At 56.0% G+C, this 14,525-nt stretch overlaps 1 protein-coding gene across 1 annotated transcript in view; it reads right to left on the reverse strand.

Moving 5' to 3' along the window:
- Positions 1–8,905: 8,905 nt before the first annotated feature.
- Positions 8,906–14,525, reverse strand: part of VIPR1 (vasoactive intestinal peptide receptor 1) — a 29,943-nt gene continuing 24,323 nt past the window's right edge. The window contains exons 11-13 of the mRNA XM_084754477.1: positions 13,363–13,492; positions 13,115–13,156; positions 8,906–12,578 (exon numbers count right to left, since the gene is read on the reverse strand). Of these exons, the coding sequence (XP_084610603.1) occupies positions 12,387–12,578; positions 13,115–13,156; positions 13,363–13,492 (364 nt within the window). The 3' untranslated portion in view covers positions 8,906–12,386. The remainder of the gene's footprint in view (positions 12,579–13,114; positions 13,157–13,362; positions 13,493–14,525) is intronic.

The raw sequence follows: 14,525 nt of genomic DNA on the forward strand, positions 1-14,525 counted from the left end.
GGGAAAGTTCTGAGCAAACGAGGCTTTTATAGACTAGACACCACTACCCAAATACACAAGATCCCAGCCTTAAATTCTTAGTAATAGCTACCCAATAAATACTATATATGCTGAATATCTCCTTTGCAAAAGCCATGTTAAAAGCAACAAATCCACTTTAAGAGCCAGGTTTCATGTGTTACCTCATCCAGTCAATACCACAGCCCTATGGGACACACACCACTGTCACAGGTCAGCCAGCCTGGCCTGGACCACGCAGTCCTGTGTCAAAGTGGAAGTCCCTGCCTGCCCTCCTCAGCATCTTCCCCTGCAAGAGGGCAGTATCCCCAGTTTGCAGTCCCTGTGTGCTTCTGTGAGGATTGCAGGTGGTCGCAGAGGGGACTGTTGCATTTTAGGCTGCTGCAGTATAGACACTTCATTCCAGAAAGTGGCTCCGTTCTTCCCTTGTGCCTGACTCGTGGCTTTTGTGCATGGGCCCCTGCTACAGTCAGGATCCGACCCGCTGCTGGATCCACGGAAGTTGGCTCTGTAGGTTGGATCTCAGCAAAGCAAGCGCCTGCTTTCCCCGCCCCGTCCGCACGGAAGCAGTGCCGGCACTCTTCTTAAGCAGGTTTCTCCGTGTAGCTCTGGCTACCCTGGGACCCGCTGCATAGACCAGACTGGCCTTGAACTCAAGAGAGTCAGCTGCCTCTGCATCCCAAGTGCTGGGATTGGAGGTGTGCGCCACCACTGCCTGGCTGGCACTGTCACTCTCTCGAGTTGCTGGGGAAATGTCAGCAGGACAGCTGTGGGAAAGGCTTGTAATTCACACCTGGGATTAGTCGGCTAGGGAGATGCCTGTCTACATGGAGGGATCGGCAGTGCTGTGGCCCACAATTGCCTTTTAATGAAAACAAAAAAACCCAAACCCATTCTTTTGCTTTGACCCGTGTTTGCTGTATACGTGCGCCCTTAGCCGATACATTGATAGGATTCTTACACTGCTGCAGAGCTGTTCCTAGTGACTCAGCCTATAGGATTTGATTTGATTTAATGGCGGTTTTTTTTTCCCTACTAAGCACATAAAAACGTGAGGCTACTTTAAAAGGCAAAACCAGTAACTGCTCACAGTTTTCCTGAGTGTGTGCTGCCCATATTACAAGCGACTTTTCAGCTGGGCCACAAAGGTCTACTTTGAGCACACGCATTTGAACTTTCACATACTCATAAAACTGAACCGTGTGTCAATCTTGTTCAGCCCGGTATATATACTGTGTATATCAAAGTGACATGAGGTGGCTTCAGAAGTGTGGAGAATAAATGTGTGGGTGTGCGGTGCTGAATCGGGGTCCATTTCTCTTGTTGGTCTGAGGTGGTCTTTGGGAGGCATTGGGGGGGACGGGATACGACATCCCGGTGTGAACAGGGTTAGGGGTGGAGCTGAGTTCTGCGCTTCTGTGCTAGGGGTGAAGGTTGGGTTTCCACAGGCCTGCGCTACCGGGAATGGCCACCAGGAGGCGCAGAAACCAGCCACATCGCCCTGGCCCAGCCCAGGGTGGCCGCCCTTCTCGGAGGCTGCTTTGAAACAGCTGTCAGAGTTCCCAGGGCCGGCTAGGGGGCAGCCTCTTTGGACCAGCCTTCTCAGCTGTTTTGGTTGTGTGCTCCCAACGTCTCTCCTTTGTCTGCCCTGAGTCCCAGACATTGCAGGAGGCCAAGGCCACTCTCCAATATGCATTTGAGTTGCTGGACTGGGATTTGAAGGTTAAACAGATCCTGTTCTCAGGTAAAGAAGCTGAGGCCTGGCCTGGGAAGCCAGTCAGAGAGCAGCCCAGAGACCTGCCCCCATCTGACAGCGCCCGCTGATAGTAAATAGCAATAGCCTCTTCTGCACCAGGTGATGAGTCTCCATCTTTTCCTTGAGCCTTATCCTTACAGGAGGCCTGGTGACAGCTGCCAAGCATGCGCACTCCACGCCAGAGGAGGGAGGACTCGGGGCAGGCAGAGGCTCTGTGAACCAGCTCTCAGACGGAGGGGGCAGCTGAGCGAGGCTAAGTCTGGAGTTTGCCCAGTGCCAAAGAGAAGATGCTCCGTTCTAAGGGTTAGGGCCTGCCCTTCAAAGGAGCTCCAGGCTTGGGGCTGGAGAGAGGACTCAGCCGCGCTGGCTGCTCTTCCAGAGGACCTGGGTTTGGTTTCCAGCACGCACATGGCAGCTCACAACTGTCTCTATCTAACTCCAGTTACTGGGCGTCGGATGCCTTCTGACATCTGCAGGCACCAGGCATGCGCGGACATACACACATGGAAACCCCCATAGGTATAAAAATAAACAAGCCAGGTGCGGTGGCACACACCTTTAACCCCAGCACTCTGGAGGCAGAGGCAGGTGGATCTCTGTGAGTTTGAGGCCAGCCTGGCCTACACAGTGAGTCCAGGACAGCCAGGGCTACACAGAGAGACCCTGTCTTGAAAGAACAAGACAAAAATAAAATATTTTAAATTAAAAATAAATAAGTAAAACGTTTTAGAAAGATTGACAAGTGTGATGACAGGAGGTCCTGGAAAAGGTGAGGAGTGCGAGAGGGCCCTGTCACAGAAGTAGAGGCAGTAAGGATCAGAGTAGGAGTGCTTCATGTGGATCGGCAAGAAGCAGCACTCGCAATATAAAAACCCTGAAGAAAAAGGCCTAAAAGGCCAGTGAGTAAGCATAGAAGAGATGGCCATTGGGACATTGGCCAGACATAGGACAGCAGAGAGATGTCGCCTTCGACCTGTGTGCTTTGCCACAGAGAAGGCTGAATGGTACGGCTGGCGCGGCTGAGCCCACAGAGAAGGAGGGGCCCTCGTGGAGCCAGGGGTCAGCCTCGCACCCCAGGACCCAGGGTCAGTCCTCGCACCCAGGAGCCGGGGTCAGTCCTAGCACCCCAGGAGCCAGGTATGCTGCCTCAGGACTGCGCTCAGCACAAGGAACAGACGTTCGAGGTTGGCCTTGGTACTAGGGAGTTCAAGGCCAGCCTGGGCTACATGAGACCCTGTGTCAAAACAACGAAAGGTGTCCATGTCTGCTTCAGGGGCCAGGGAGGAGCCTAATGAGAGGGTAGGGGCTGAAGTGGTAAGGGTGGGCTTCTGGGGACCATGAGGGGTGGGGAAAGGGGAGAGCAAAGAGGAGGCGATCTCAAGGGGAGAAGAGTAGCGGCTACCAGGCTGACCCCTCCCCACCAGGGACTGTCCTCCCCAGATCCAGGCCGACTGAGGTAGTTTCCCACAGGAGGCTCCTGCTGAAAGGCTCACACGAGGAACTGCTGCAGGGGGACAGAGGTGCCCTAAAGTCAGCCCTCCCTCTCACCCCATAAATAGCCTGAGACTAGAGTTGAGCCTGAGGAAGTGAAGCCAGGCTGGTGGAAAGCAGACCAGGACCACCATGGCCCCCGGGGCTTGTTCCAGGCGCATTTTCCAAGGCCCCAGGGATCAGTGCAAGGGCCAGAGGCAAGGAGCATGGGGCCAGCCAGAGTGAACTTTCTCACGGGACTGTCCAGCAGGCTTCACGAAGGCAGCGGGGAGCTCACTGTCCTGGAGGTGTGCAAGCCAAGGGGCTGGGCGCGAGTGGACATTAGAACGTGCTGTCCTCACAGGCATCGCTCGTCCTGTCTTACCGCTGGTATCTGAGGGGACATCTGCTTGTCTCCTGGAGCCTCCTGTTGTGTCCATCCTCGGGTGAACCAGACGCCAGCCACAGGAAACAGCCTGTGCCAGTTCCCTTTGGAGAGTAAATATTAGTCTTCGCAAGAGCTGCCCGCTGTTCTTTGTCATAGAGGGCGCTGAGTTTGGGGTGGGGACCTCTTGGTCTACACGCACGCTGATGGAGCCATGGCCCTCGGTCACTACTGCAGTGCAGCCCTGAGTTTCGTGGGGGGGGGGGCAGGCAGCGGGGAAGAACACTCTGAGACCATAAGCTCAGACCTTACCCTGCACCCCTCTGTCTTCAGGCTGCTTCTACTGATGAAAGGGACTGGAAAGTTTGGCTCAACTTGACCTTGAGGTATCTAGGCCTCAGTTCTGGCTTATGTGACCATGAAACACACTGCTTAGCAGGAAGTGGGACAGCCTGCCCATGTCTTGCCATTGGTGCATGCAAGAGGCCCCCTACCTCACCACAAAGCCCAGACTCCAGCCCCTAACCTGTTTCTTCCCTCTCTTATCACTCCTGGGGATACAGTCTCAGCCTCACTCCCATCCTCAATGCCTCAGCTCTGCACAGGGTGAGTGGTAGGCACATGTGGTGGTTACTCTTTGTTGCAGTGACTTGTGGGAGTTTTGGCTTCTTAAAAAACAAAACAAAACAAAACCCAGTTAAGTCATGTAAACATGTTTTTGGCTTAATCCCAGGTGTATGGGGCTGCTTTAGTTTGTCCACAGCTGTTAACTGTGATCCTCTCGTGCTCTGGCAGGAACGTGATCTTTGCCAGCTGCAGATAGTTTAATTCTGAGGACTCTGCAGAGGGGATGAATGCCGGAGCCCCAACACCCCCGAGGTGGGCCGGGGCTGAGAAAGGAGGCTGCTGGTGTTCCCCGCTGCGGCTCCCTGTTGCTGGTGATGCAGTTTGATGAAATGCCCTGAAATGAAGATTTGACTTGCCCCAACGAACCCGACGCCCCAAGCCAGCAGGAAGGAGCTAAAGAGACCAACGCCTCTTCTCCCCACTAGCCTTTCTCTCCTACCTGCTGTTGGGGTGTCGGAAGGGACTGGGGAGAAGAGAGGCAGAGATATAAGATGCCCCAACAAAATAAGACAGAATAAAGAGTACGGCAACCGTGACTGTTACTGCCTAGATAACGCAAGGGCCCCTGGGTGTCTGTGAGGACATTTCCAGAGAGGATTCACTGAGATAGGGGAGCCCCGCTCTGAATGTGGGTGTCTCCATCCCCGGGCCTGGGGTCTCAGGCCGAGTGAAAAGGAGAAAGAAGTTGAGCACAAGCATTCACCTCTCTGCTTCCTGTCACCAGCGGCAACACTCCTCCTCCCGTGACTTTCCTGCCAGCATGGACTGCAGCCACTAATGCCGTGCGCCAAAGTAACAGGTTCCTTAAGTCACTCTTGCTATTTACTTACAATAATGCGGAAACAATGATTAACCAGTTAGCTCTGCTGAGTGAATGTGAAAAAAATAATAACGTGAAAGCATCAAAGAGCTGTGATTCCCAGTCCCCACTCCTGCGAGCCACTGCCCTTTGCTGTCCCCGGGAAAGGTGGGGAGAGGGGCTTCCGTCCCCCTTCAGAAGAGGTGTGGAGGAGGTACTGTAAAACAGCTGGGGAGGGGAGGGGAGGGGAGGGGAGGGGGAGGAGGCGTCTCACTACCTGGAACAACAAGCCCCTCCCCCCAACTCCTAGGCAGCTTTAATGGACAACCGAAGCCGCAGCCGCAGCTTGAGTAGATGAGGATTTGAGTGAAGGTAAGAAGTGCACAACTGACCGCCTAGCGCGTGGGAAGCCAGGGCAAGAAGATTCAAGGTCAAGGCTAGCCTGGGCTGCTTAGTCAGATCCCTTTTCCAAAAAGTTCATATTAAAATGTAAAGATTGGCTGGAAGCCGTTGGTAGCCGTTGGTAGGGAGCTTGCCTGGTGTGCATGAGGCCCTGGGTTCGATTCCCAGTACAACACAAGCAGGGTGTGGGTGTGCATATGTGGCCTGTTATCATAGCACTTAGGAGGATCAGAAGTTCAAGGTCATCCTCAACTACAAAGTGAGTTCAAGGCCAGGCTGGGCTACATGAGATTCTTGCTCACTCCCTTAAAAAAAAAAAAAAGAAAAGAAAATGGCAGAGAGCCTGCTCCCAGAGGCCTGGTACCTCCTGAGGGGCACAGGGCGTGAGCAAACTGGAGCTTGTAGGCCTGCGCTGCTGCTACAGGATGCATGGTGGGGTTCCACACCTAGGCTGAGACTGGGGCGATCTGGGGTTCCCCAGAGGAGCTGGGTCAGCCAGACCCTATGAACAACAGTTACATGGGAGTAGGGGGTGCCAAGAGGGACGCCCCAGCCTCTTGTGCAGGCTATGCTAGTTTGAATGTGAACCGTCCTCCATAGCCTCATGCATCTGAGTGAGCCCTTTGTCCCCAGTTAATGACACTGTTTTGGAAGGTTGTGCAGTCTTAAGGAAGTGAGTCACTGGGGGGGGTGAAACGTTGATTTGCAACCTTGCACCACTCACTTCCTGTCAGCCTGTTGCTTCCTGCCTCCTGCTCCAGCCCTCATGCCTCAAACTGCCCTCCTTACCTAAAAAGTGTGTTTTTAAAAAAAATTTATTTATGTGTACGAGTTTATGTAAGAGAAAGCTACATGTATGCAGGTACCTGCAGCGGCCAGAGCAGGGCATGAGATCCCTTAGAGTTGGAGTTGCTGGGAGCTGGCTGAGGCGGGTGCTGGGGACTGAGCTCAGGCCCTCAGAAAGAACAGAGCTCTTAACTGCTGAGCCATTTCTCCGGCCAAAGCAAGCACTTCAGCCCTTACACTGCTTTAATTATCTGTTTTATGGCAGCAACGGGAGTAACTAATCAGAACCCTTGCCTGGAGCTGTGATGACCTGACCCGGCCACGCCTTGGGCAATAGGCAAAGACGGTTAGGGACTGGCACAATTTTCCTGACCGTCAGGCAGCAGCGCAGACTCCCAGTGGTCATGAGTCCCTGTTTTGTGTGGGCTTTCTTCACGCCCAGGCTTCCCCACCCTTGCTGTGGGGAATGAGCACCACAGTCTCACCCACCCTGCTGCACTAGCGGTGGCATCCAGCCTTTCCTCTGGACCCTTTGTGCTCCTGCGTGCCGCCGTCTGGAAGGCTCTAGAAAAGCCTCCCAGATCCTGCACCCTGGATTCTACTGGATTCTAATAGAGAGAAGCCCTGTCAATTATGAGAAGGTAGAGGCAGTTCCTGCTGGAGTATGGCAGCCACCGGCAGGCTCTGGTGGTCACAGTGTTTTCTGCCACTAGCTCAGTGGATGAGCACAGGGACGCTGGAAGGAATTTCCTGGGTGATGGGTGCTGTGGTGCTGTGTAGGACTTCTATTGTCCTACCAGTCCCCCCATGTTCCCCCCACCCCCGCGCACACGCCACCCCCTTCCCCTGCACATACCCCACCCCCACCCCACCCCCTGCACACACCTCACCCCCACCCCCACCCCCACCCCCTGCACATACCTCACCCCCACCCCCACCCCCTGCACATACCTCACCCCCACCCCCTGCACATACCTCACCCCCAGCCCACCCCCTGCACACACCTCACCCCCACCCCCACCCCCACCCCCTGCACATACCTCACCCCCACCCCCACCCCCTGCACACACCCCACCCCCACCCCCTGCACACACCCCACCCCCACCCCCTGCACACACCCCACCCCCACCCCCTGCACATACCTCACCCCCACCCCACCCCCTGCACACACCTCACCCCCACCCCCACCCCCTGCACATACCTCACCCCCACCCCCTGCACACACCTCACCCCCACCCCCACCCCCTGCACACACCTCACCCCCACCCCCACCCCCTGCACACACCTCACCCCCACCCCCACCCCCTGCACATACCTCACCCCCACCCCACCCCCTGCACACACCTCACCCCCACCCCACCCCCTGCACACACCTCATCCCCACCCCCACCCCCTGCACACACCCCACCCCCACCCCCTGCACACACCTCACCCCCACCCCCACCCCCTGCACACACCTCACCCCCACCCCCACCCCCTGCACATACCTCACCCCCACCCCACCCCCTGCACACACCCCACCCCCACCCCCTGCACACACCTCACCCCCACCCCCACCCCCTGCACACACCTCACCCCCACCCCCACCCCCTGCACACACCTCACCCCCACCCCACCCCCTGCACACACCCCACCCCCACCCCCTGCACACACCTCACCCCCACCCCCACCCCCTGCACACACCTCACCCCCACCCCACCCCCTGCACACACCTCACCCCCACCCCCACCCCCTGCACATACCTCACCCCCACCCCCTGCACACACCTCACCCCCACCCCCACCCCCTGCACACACCTCACCCCCACCCCCTGCACATACCTCACCCCCATCCCCTGTACACACACACCTCATCCCCCACACACCCACCACCACTTCCCTCCCCCCACCCCCTCACCCCCCCCTCTCATATTTTATTTATTTTATGTACATGAGTGCTCTATCTGCCTGTACACCTGCAGGCCAGGAGAGAGCATTAGAGGCCGTAGATGGTTGTGAGCCACCATGTGGTTGCTGGGAATTGAACTCACGACCTCTGGAAGAGCAGACAGTCTCTTAACCGCTGAGCCATCTCTCCAGCCCTGAATCCCTTCTCTTGATACACACATTATCTCTCCTGTCTTGTGTGGAGACTGGGGCATTGACAAGATGGCCTTGTGACCTATCCTCCTTATCCTTGTGGCTTACAGAAGGTAAGTGCTAGTTGGGTTATCTTTTCTGATAAGGGGTTGTCCTTCCTTCCTGTGGATGTTCTTCTGAGGCCAGGATGCTTGGGGCATTGACAGGCACCTTACAGGAGAGAGGGGGGGGGGAGGGAGGGAGGGAGGAAGGGGGAGGGAGGGAGGAAGGGGGAGGGAGGGAGGAAGGGAGGGAGAGAGAGAGAGAGAGCGAGAGAGCGCACGCACGCACGTTGAGAGGGGAAGCAGTGGAAACACTGTGGGCTAGGCTGACACAGGCTGCTGGGCTAGCCCTGAGGCTGCCATGTCTGGTTGGCAACACTCTGGCCAGGTGCTTTGTGGGAAACACACAGAGGCCATCCTGGAGCTCTCAGTGCTTCTACTACAGTGGCATATCCTGGAATTCAGGGATGTTGGGACAAGGACCAGCAAGACACTAACGAGGCAGGCGCAGGATCTGAGCAGGTAAAACAGCAACGCAAGAACCAAGGTAAATAATATTTTAATGCAGTATTTTAAAATATCAAAATTAATGCAAAAATACAGGATAAACAATGTATCAAGACAGAATCAGGACTGCTTAACTGGTTCACCTCTTCTCACGTCTCAAACCCAAAGGAGCCCACCCTTGGCAATGTGTAGACTATCGGAGGTGCGACTATGGGATTTAGAGAGCTGGGTTCAACATCAGTCTCTACAGTGACTTCCCTTCTCTAGTTTTTGGTTATCCCATCTGTCTTGTGCAGAGGCTGAGGCATTGCCACGGAGTCCTCCTGGCGCATCCCTCTGGCCTGCTGAGGTTAGTTAACGCTGTCCCTTTCCTGAGAGGCAGTGTCTTCAGGGCCACAGACTCCCAGGGCTATTAATGTCTTGGCCGTCCCTGGCTGGAGCAGGGCTTTTAATTATTGCCAGCTGTGGCTCCGCCCCTTCCCCTTCCCCCAGAGAGATAAGAGCCAGTCCTGTTCCCACATGGGGGCAGGGGAACTCCGCCACTGCTCACTGAAACCGACAGTGTGTGTCAGCTAGGACGGAGGGGTTGAGTCACACTCCTCAGCCCACTGTGTCCAGCACGCACCATGGGTGCCCAGAGACTTAGCTCTTACACTCACTGTTTCTTCCGAAGGACCAGCCTTGGTCTTCCCACCTTTTGTTTGTTCCTTCACATCCTGTTTCCAACAGACCCTGAGGGTCTTTCCTCAGATACGCTGCAGACGGTACATTCTGCATGTCCCAAACCAGGTCATTGTCTTTCCAACTGACCTCCTCCCTTTCCTGTTGATGGTCTGGCTCCCTTCGCAGACCTGCACCCTGGATCCCTCTCTGCATCAGCCTCCCACCATCTCTCGACCTCATCTGATACACTTTCTCTTTGTCTCTACTGGCACACGCCCCCAGCATCTACTCAGCAGGATTCAGGTGTCCTCGATGCCAAGCACATTCCTTTGGGACCCTAAAACTTTTCAGTGATACTCTGCTAGCATGTGGACCAGCCTCCTTGGACAGGCTATGCTAGCGGGTAGGAGGACCACCTGCAAACGAGCCTTTCCCACAGAGCCGAAGGGGCCTCGCTGGGCTCAGATGGTACAGCTCCCTATACATACCCACCTCAGCTAGCTGGGCTTCGCCCTTGGGAAGTGTGGAGTGTAGAGTGCAGTTTTAAGAAGCAACAGAGTCTGGGTCGCATCAGGCAGGACTCACATGGGACCAGTGGTTTGATCTGAGGGAGGTGTGGGGCTGGCCACAGGTGCGATCCTTACCTCACCCTCTCTCTCACTGTTGGGAGCTCAGTATGGAGGCCTGCTGGTGTGAGAGCTACTTGGCAGTATCAAGGCCTAAGGTGGCCAAAGTTGGCAAAGCCTTTGAAGTGCCCACCCAGATGGCAATGGAGATGAGGTGGCCTGGCTTGACAGGTGCCGGGCAGGACCGGAGGGACCTGGGTCTTGGCAGAGGAAGAGGGGACTGGGGTGACCCTGGCTGTAAGCTGGCTGTCACTAAGGCAGGATGCCAGCACACGTTTCCTTAGCCCCTCACCCAAGGCTGTCAGTCTGCCTTTATCCCAGAACGTCCTCCGCTGAGCGGGTCACTTCCTAACCCTTCTCTCAGCAGTGCCCCAACTCTGCCCTTCCTTTCTTGAACACACTTTGGGTTTCACTCCCTCTTGGTCCTATTGGCCGATAACTGCTCCCCACCCAGGGCTCTGTGCCTTACCCCAGTGCCACAACACATTACTGCTGGGGGAATTCCAGGTCCATTCATTTAGGCATGGGGTCCCTTCTGATCTGTCCTGGGATGGTACTGACTGGGCAGTCTTTGAAGGGACCTGGCAGACAGATCTGAGCCTCTGCTAGCCCATCCTGGCTTCTTTACACCAGCCTGGCATCGACCTCTGGTTTTGCCAGCAAGACAACCTCAAAGTTTACAGAGTGGAACTAAATGAAGTGTGTTTGCACACACCCTTGGGAGCTATCTCTCACTGACCAACCAATGCTACCTGCTTTGCCCCGCTGCTGTGCTCACATCTTTCCATTAGCCACACACACACAGCCTCTCCCCACTGACGTGTGCAGTTATTGCATTCTCTGTCGCTGTGTTTTCCAGGATGATTGTGAACCTTTGCTGTTTCCCACGGCTCTATTGGCTGCTCTGATGTGGCCTGAGGCAGAGTCTGTCTCCTTCAGGCTGGGTTTTGGGGGAGGGCGGAGAAGGTCACAATGGGACCCATTACAACCTCTTCACACTCCGGTGTGAGTCAAAGGCTTTTGGGATAAGTCCTCACATGGAAATGTGGGGCTCCTGTCCAAAGCCAAAAGGGTGGTAGCTTTCGTGGGCCACCTCTCTCTGGAGCAGGGGTGACTCAGCTGCTTAGAGGAAGCAAGAGGCCCACAGTGGCCAGGGGGAACTAAGCCTGTCAGAGCCAATATTTACTGTCATACAAGCCTGGTGAAGCTCTGAGGGGATTTGATGGTACTAGCCTGGGTTAGAAGCCACATGGCTGTAAGATGCCTTGACCCCCAGGCTTTTATGTCAAGGACACACTCAGCCACTCTCCAGGGTGGCACAGGAACTGGGCAGTAAGGGCACTAACAAGAGAACCCAGCAGATCATGATATGTTAAAAAGTAGTCTTAAAAAAAAAAAAAAAGCAGTCTTTATGCTTGCACTGGGGACAGGAAAAGATCCCTGCTCTTTCTGAGATTGCGTTTCACCCAGTGATGTCTGAGAGACCTCAGGATGAAGGGGCCCGTGTGTTCCTGTGTCTGACCTTTGCTGCAGTAGTTGGGCATGTAGGTGAGCACCCAGGGTGGGCAGCTCGCTATTGCTTTGGTTGTGTGTAAGGCTAGTGTGACTGATCCTATTGATGGACAGAGACATTTAGTAAGCACTGGCTGGGGCTGTCTTCTCGCTTCCCAGACGAAGGTCCCTGAGCTCCCAGGTCCAAGTATACACTGGGACAATTCCATCCTGAGGGAGGACCAAGAGACAGCTGTGATCCCCAAACGAAACTCCAGGTCACAACCATATCTGCCTGAGGTAGAGGAACTCACCCACTCAGGAGGAGCTGGCAGATAAAAGCAGGGCGCTCGGGGAGGGGACTGCATCCTCAGAGGAGGCTCTCATTGGCAACGCTTAACCCAAAGCGACTCGTGAGCCACAGTGGAATTCTAGGCACAAACAGGGCAGAGTCTTTTTGCCCTCAGAGTTCCAAAGCTTTAAGGACAGGCGGTTGCTTTTCGGGAGATGTATGCAGATTTTGTGCGCACGACTGGCAGAGAGGCCTTTGGAGGCGGAGTGTGAAGCTGGCTGCTCCCAGCATCCTTCAGGGTTAGGCTTCCCGGCTCTCCAGCTAGCATGGACCCAGTCCTGGCTGCAGCAAAGGACCAAAGGCTGGAGCCAGCGGCGTGGCGGCAGACCTCTGCTCCAGGGGCCAGCTTGGGGAGGGTGCGAAGGGGCCTGGCGGCCTCTGGCGGTCAGACCAGGGAGACCTCGGCTTGGAAGCTGGAGGAGCGACGCGCGCTGGGGCTGACGCGTGTCAGCATGGACACCTGCGTGCTGCACGTAGCGCCATTGCTGCCTCCCCACGGGTGCTGGGATTTGGATCTCCAGCCCAGAACACCCTGCGGATGCCAACGCCGCCACTTCCGCCGCAGCTCCGCCTGCACCTGGGGGGTGGGAAGGGTGGTCAGGCCCCATAATGTAGCACCGCCTTGTTCAGCTAGCCACAGATGTTCCTAGCTTAAATTGAGAGGCCCCATGCTATCTTGGGAGGGCTGGAACAGGGCTGGGAGCCAAAGAGTCAACTCAGGATCTTGGGGGTGCAGAAGGTCACAAAATGCAGAATAGGGAGGCAGAGTGGTGCTGCCCAGCTGGGGAGTGTACCCCTGATTCACCCAGGGTACCCACTTGAATGCATTGTTGTGGCAGCAACTGCACCTTCCCTCAATGTCCTATCCCGAATTCAACCAACACCCCCTCAGCTGGAGGAATTGTTAAAGTGACCAATAGAAGTCCTCAGGTTTATAGTGGCCCCAAGGAGCATTTTAAAATGCGAGTCTAGGCAACTAGGGTGCTGTAGTCTGAGAACCATGCTTGAGAGAGGCAAGGATCCCACCAAGGTTTGTAGACACCCTCCACTCCCACCCCTCTACCCCCCACCGCCCCCCCCCCAGCCAGGAGCCAAAATCTGGGACGTGCTCACCTCGCCATTGAGGAAACAATAGAGGACAGCCACCACAAAACCCTGAGGAAGAAGGGGACAGCAGAGGTGAGGCAGAGACTGCAGGCATGCCCAGTCCCACCCAGCCCCACCCCTGGTTCCCTGGGTTAAGGAGAACACTGAACACAAAGCAAGAGCTTATCCAGAACTTCTGACAGGGAGAAAACCTGGAATCCAGGGCCCAGGGCCCAGGGCAGTCCCAGGTGGATTCCTTAAGCCCGCACTCATACCTGGAAAGACCCCATGACAAGTTCGAAGACCAATTTCACCTCGGCCTTAAAGTTGTCGGGGAAGAAGGCAAACATGATATAGTGGACTCCAAACAGTGGGATGAGCAGAAGAGTGGACTTGGTCAGTCTCCTGGGGACAGGGAGAGGCAGGGCGTGGGCATGCACATCCACATTGGCAGATGGGTGTGGGCACACCAAATGCTGACCGTGACCAGACCCTGTGAGGACGAACAGTGCCTCCTCCAGCCCCATGTCAGGCCCCCTGGCTGCCAGCGGTCCTGCTCCCTTGTCCCTCCCTCCTTGCCTGAGGTGGGGGGGGGGAGGCACATGAGAGACTTAAATTCCCTCCACTCTCTTCCTTCTGGAGAAAGGCCACTGAGGATGACGTGTTACATAAGGCAAGACTTCCAGGTCCCCCTCCTCCTGGTGTGTTTCCCCAGCCGGAAGAGTGGGGTGACACACGCCCAACATAGGCACACTTCGGGGATGCTGTCTCCTTGAAGTGCTCTGGGCATACAGCAGCGCACACGCTCGTTCCTTTTTGGGAATGAGAAGACCTAGGCATGAAGTCTTCGCAGCTGGGACCAGCCTTACGCCTGGTCATCGGGTCAGCACGTGCGGACTCCTGGCTCTGTCTCTGGGGGTTGCCACTTTCCCTGAGCTTGCATTCCCCTCCCCCTCACCACAGCCGTACACAGAGTCCTGCTCCAGAGGGCCAGCAGGGCCACCATCCCCTCCTGTCCCTCCACTGTGTACACTCAACTGACCTCATAGATGGTCCGGGCAGTGAGGGCCGTGCTTTCCTGATTCCCTGGCACAGGGTAGGTCAGGGTGGATGAGGGTGGGATGGGGACACATGGAGGCCCCTGCCTGTCCTGCGGTGGCCCTGAGATGCCACTCCAGGTTCTACGCAGATGCACCCTGGCCCTTCTCCTCCTTCCTGGGCCTGGCTCCCAGCCACACCCATCCCACACTCAGAGGCCGACAGATGGAGGCTTTCTTTAAATCGAAGAGTGGGAACTAAAAACCCCTCCTTGGGGGATCAGCAGCGCCAGTCCCCCCCCTTTCTGCCTGTGACAGCTGTTCCCTTCCATCTCACCCACACAGACCTGGCCATGACCAGTTTGGGCTCTGCCCCCCAGAGTCTAGCCCACTGCAGCTGG

Source organism: Acomys minous, assembly GCF_964271855.1.
Source record: "Acomys minous genome assembly, chromosome: 13".
Taxonomy (NCBI): Eukaryota; Metazoa; Chordata; class Mammalia; order Rodentia; family Muridae; genus Acomys; species Acomys minous.